Here is a 4929-nt window from a genome sequence, read left to right as displayed (position 1 = left end):
ATATATATATATATATATGTATGTGTATCTACTAAATCTTCTTATTAGCAATATTCGACATGCAATCTATATTTTTACATATCGAGGATTCCTCGAAGTATTGAACTCGATACGCGCCGATCTTACAAGCAATTTAACACACTGAGCAATTTTGCGCTTGTAGCTGCTTTACATACCGCTGGTGATATACGTGCCGGCGCTAGCCTTCAATCAGGCGACCGGAATGGACCTCTATATGATCGCGTTACTAGTCTGTGCCGTGTGTATCTTCTATACGACTTTGGTAAGAACATAATTCGTAGATCTGAGAGTTGATTTCATGCAGAGATGTTTTATTTTATTTATTTTGTAAGAAAAGAGGCAATCGATAGAAATTATTCTTTATCTCCAACGCTAAATGTGAGATAAAAATATACATTAGTCATATAATAAGCGTTAAAGAAATAGAATAGTATATTATTACTTACAATAAAATTCAAGATAATCAGTAATAATAAAATATGTGATTTTGCATTTTAGGGTGGCTTGAAGGCGGTCGTCTGGACAGATACTATTCAGACGGCGATGATGTTCGGTGCCGTCATCACCGTTGTTATACTTGGCACTGCCAGAGCCGGTGGCATAGCGGAGGTGTGGAAAAGAAATGTCGACTCCGGGAGGATTGAGTTCTTCAAGTATTAGCAGCAATTTTTCTTCATACATTTTTATAATTAATTTAATTTATCGTTATCGTATACCTTATAGATAATTATTTCTATTATAACGCAATGCTTATTTTTATACTCAATCTATGAAGTTCCTAACTATCGAGCAATAAATGATATTTATTTCCTTTTCCTACTTTAATCAGCATGAATTTGGATCCTACGATAAGGCACACTTTCTGGGGCGTGGTGGTTGGCAATTATTTAAATTGGCTGGCTACATGCTCGGTGAACCAAGCGATGGTGCAGCGGTGTCTAGCGATGCCAAACTTGAGGAAGTCTAATGTGTGAGTCCGAGAAATGCATCATGACGCACGGCGGCGCATGTCATTCATTTAATCTCCTTTTATATCTAGGGCGATTATGATAATGGCCGTAGGCATAGTCAGCATTGTCTCGTTATGTTGCTACACAGGAATCGTCATTTACGCGGCTTTTTATGACTGCGACCCTGTTACGACAAAGGTAAAATGATCTCGATGTGAAGTAACCCGAGTCGAAATTTTGATCTTTACTTTAAACCTTTTAGAATTGAAATTTTAGGGCATATGTAGATTTTAGAGATTTACAATTAGGACGTATTTACTCTATAGATTTATTACTCTATAGATTAATAGATTTATGTTTTTTTCAATCTAATGAATTGAGCTCTTATATTGAGTCTGTAAATAGAATTTCCTATTTTTAAGTTCAAAAGAAGTTTTCTAAATAGAAGCTATAGATTAAATAATATTAAAAGAAGTATTATTTGATTATTTAAATATCAAAATAGGTTTATATAAGGTTTAATTGAGGTTGAAAGAGACTGAAAAGTAGAACTAAAATTTCGACTCTCTCTCTCTCTCTCTCTCTCTCTCTCTCTCTCTCTCTCTCGGGAATTTATATTATTAACGTGGATAATTTTATGTGAAATTTTAGATTAAACACTTCGGCGAATACTAATGAAAATTGTATTTTAGCAAATACGAAAGCCTGATCAGCTGTTACCATATTTTGTGATGGAATTATCAGAGGCGATACCAGGTTTACCGGGATTATTTGTTTCTGGTGTATTCAGCGCGGCATTGAGGTATTATAAAATTTAGATTTTTTAGATTAAAATGTATTTGAAAATGATTTTCTCAATTAAAATATACAGGATCAATATATTTCTCATTTTCTTTGTGATGTAATTTCTTTGCTAAATTATTTAATATAATACTGAGATGAAAGAGGATCTTATACTGTATAATGCTCTATATATCGCTCTTTCTTTCATCTTTCCTTTTTGGCTATGTAAAACACACTTGACCTTTAGCACAATGTCGACGGGATTAAATTCCATGTCTGGCGTAATCTATGAAGACATGATCAAGCCGTGTCTCCGTAAGCCGATCTCTAACGTTGGCGCGAGTCGTATAATGAAAGCCATAGTTGTGATAATAGGAGTCATTTGCGTGAGTCTCGTATTCATGGTGGAAAAATTGAGTGGTTTGATTCAGGTAAAAAATAAACGTAATTAATTCTCGATTAATCTATGCGAATAAAGAGTGTGCTAATTTTTTCAGGCTGGCAAAAGTTTATCAGGAATAACCGCCGGGCCCTTATTTGGAATGTTCACGTTGGGCATGCTGTTCCCAATGGCCAACTCTATGGTAAGAAGATTATTGCAGAGAAATCGACAGAAATATATGTTTTTAGGTTTATTTCATTAATAGGACATCAACGTTCTATATGTGTATTCTATCACTTATACTTAAACAATATCCATTATTGTCTCCTAATATTTTATTTTGAAGATATGTTTATTTATATAAATTTAAATCTTAATGTAATATCAGGATAATCGCAGAATTTTTGATGATTAATTTCAATGATAGATTTACAACATAAATCTATCGTGGAATTTATTATTAAAATTAAACCGATTAAGAAATCTTGCATTCGCTATGGGATCATTCTAACTTAATTTTCTTACTCGGACAGGGAGCACTCGTTGGTGCAGTAGTTAGTCTGAATTTAATTGCTTGGATCTCGTTCGGCACACAAGCAGCGATCTCTGACGGATCAATTTATTTCCCAGTAAAACCGGTATCAGTAGATGGATGCATCGAATCGTTGAGGAGCACCGTTGGAAACCTCACGACAATCGTCGAGACCGCTGTCAGGTACATTTATTAAATTGCTCTCGTATATAACCGCATAATGACTTCCCATATATCATATTAAAAACATCTTAATTTTTTCTTCAGGGAACAGCCTTTCTTTCTGTATAGAATGTCTTATCTCTGGTACACGTGGGTGGGTTTTCTAATTACAATTCTAGTGGGCCTGCTGGTCTCGTGGTTTACGGGCCCGTCTAAGTACAGTCGTGCTGATAAAAGATTATTTACACCCATTATACACGGTTTTCTTTCGAGAGATCCTCAAAAAGTGGTGTGTATAATTTCACGATCCTCAATCGGAAGAAATCTTATCATTAATGTATAATAACGTTATTTTCCTTTTTTCCTTTCTTTTTATAGAATGAGACTGAGCTCAAAATGGCAAACGATGTGAACGATATAACGATGCAAACTTCTTCAAAATGTTAGCCATTATTTCTATTTTCATTCAATTGCAGTTGAGCTAGGCAAAATGTATACAATCTTACATGTCAAATTTGTATTCATGTATTTGACTTAGTCCCAATATCTCATAAAATTATATTATAAGCTACGACTCGTAATCATTTGACATAGATGATGCCATTGTATAACGCATAATGGTTTAAACATACAGTGTATCACCATCGATCAATCACAATATATAGTGGGACTAACTTCAAATACAATTTCGTTATGCATGCATAAATTAATCCTATGTAAATCATTATCTCTCAGGCAGTGATTCAAAGATGCCGACTCGGTTTTATATGCTATGTATTATATATCGCCTATTTAACGAAATTTAATTAGGCCAACGTAATGTATAAAGAGAAGAATTGTTAATCTAATATTTGCATGTTTACTTGTGTATTGAAGAATAATTTTTGCGCAATCAAATACTGACTTATGACATAAAATTTTTAGGCAATGGATAACGCATCTAAAATTGTAAAATCTACCAAAATATCCGGCGCCTAAGCGTAAATATAATAATTAATATAAATTAAGTTGATTTATCTTGATAGATAATCACACTTGCGTATTTTATATATAGTTATATATTATACATACATTAATATCTAGCATTAAAACCTCCTATACCATAATATCTTGTTCGTACAAAACATTTTTGATTTATATAAAAAAAGCTATTAATCGGTAGTTTTCAAGTTTGAATGAATGAAATCGAACCGATTATAATTGGTAGATTTCGCCGCATATACATATTTACAATGATCATAACGTACTTGATTTGCCAATCTGACGATATACTTATTACTAGTTTTCACAGCACAATTCATATTTATATATAACAATATAGATGACCATCTAGTACGATGATTTCGTAAAAATGGATATAGAACGGATAGAAGCGTTTTAAAGTCCTTATATGATATTTTCGTACAAATATCATATGATCGTCAAAGAAGAGGATACTTTAAGATGTAAGTGGCGACATACCAATCGTCCTAGGATCTTGTTGACCTGGCTGAGTCGGTGGACCTGGCTGTTGCGGACCGGCCTCGAGATTCTTAAGAAGCAAGTTCAACCAATGCTTAGTTGAGGCATCTTCTTGCAGACATGTTGCAAATGTGTTATCTCTCAGCTGATCCGGTAAGCATTGCCTTAGAGCTAACAGTGCTCTGCAATCAAATTAATCGTCGTTAAAATTTTTTTGGATTTCTAAGAATGTATCGTGCACACATTCTGATACTCACCTTGGATTATCAGAGAGTCTCAAATAACACCGTACTACATGTTTAAGCAATCTTGCGGAAGGATCTTTGGCTAAAGATAAAACCATTTTTCCTAATATCATGGCAACATGACTGAATCTATCGTAAGTCTGACAGATATAGGAGAGGCCACTGTCATCTAACAGTATCTTCTGCAATATAAATGTCGCCACAGTCTTACTTAATTCCGAGCCGCTTTCCATAATCCGTAAACAAAGTGGGATAATTTCAGTAGTGAGAAGAAAGGTGATCACTTCTTGCTCATCGGTTTTAACCAGTGCACCAATTACACCAAGACTTGTCAAGCGAAGGTATTCAAATGGACGTGTCTTGCTTACGGTATGCAGAAACGGATACAAGAAC

General features: G+C 34.2%; 2 protein-coding genes across 4 annotated transcripts in view; one reads left to right on the top strand and one right to left on the bottom strand.

The window, feature by feature from the left end:
- The window catches only part of LOC108688002 (sodium-coupled monocarboxylate transporter 1-like), a 5754-nt gene extending 2289 nt beyond the window's left edge, over positions 1-3465 (top strand). The window contains exons 4-13 of the mRNA XM_018194058.1: positions 164-283; positions 520-674; positions 851-991; positions 1061-1169; positions 1664-1773; positions 2002-2185; positions 2252-2338; positions 2670-2851; positions 2936-3119; positions 3209-3465. Coding sequence (XP_018049547.1) covers positions 164-283; positions 520-674; positions 851-991; positions 1061-1169; positions 1664-1773; positions 2002-2185; positions 2252-2338; positions 2670-2851; positions 2936-3119; positions 3209-3277 — 1341 coding nt within the window. The 3' untranslated portion in view covers positions 3278-3465. The remainder of the gene's footprint in view (positions 1-163; positions 284-519; positions 675-850; positions 992-1060; positions 1170-1663; positions 1774-2001; positions 2186-2251; positions 2339-2669; positions 2852-2935; positions 3120-3208) is intronic.
- A 652-nt stretch (positions 3466-4117) lies between these two features.
- LOC108688018 (cell differentiation protein RCD1 homolog) overlaps positions 4118-4929 on the bottom strand; it is a 4084-nt gene continuing 3272 nt past the window's right edge. For all 3 annotated transcript variants that reach the window (XM_018194081.1, XM_018194082.1, XM_018194083.1), the window contains 2 exons: positions 4549-4929; positions 4118-4473 (listed from right to left, as the gene is read on the bottom strand). The exon at positions 4549-4929 is cut by the window's right edge. In XM_018194081.1, coding sequence (XP_018049570.1) covers positions 4269-4473; positions 4549-4929 — 586 coding nt within the window. In that variant the 3' untranslated portion in view covers positions 4118-4268. The remainder of the gene's footprint in view (positions 4474-4548) is intronic.

Source organism: Atta colombica, unplaced genomic scaffold, assembly GCF_001594045.1.
Source record: "Atta colombica isolate Treedump-2 unplaced genomic scaffold, Acol1.0 scaffold224, whole genome shotgun sequence".
Classification (NCBI taxonomy): domain Eukaryota; kingdom Metazoa; phylum Arthropoda; class Insecta; order Hymenoptera; family Formicidae; genus Atta; species Atta colombica.
Note: the sequence above shows the minus strand (reverse complement) of the source record. Positions and strands in the feature narration are given on the sequence as shown.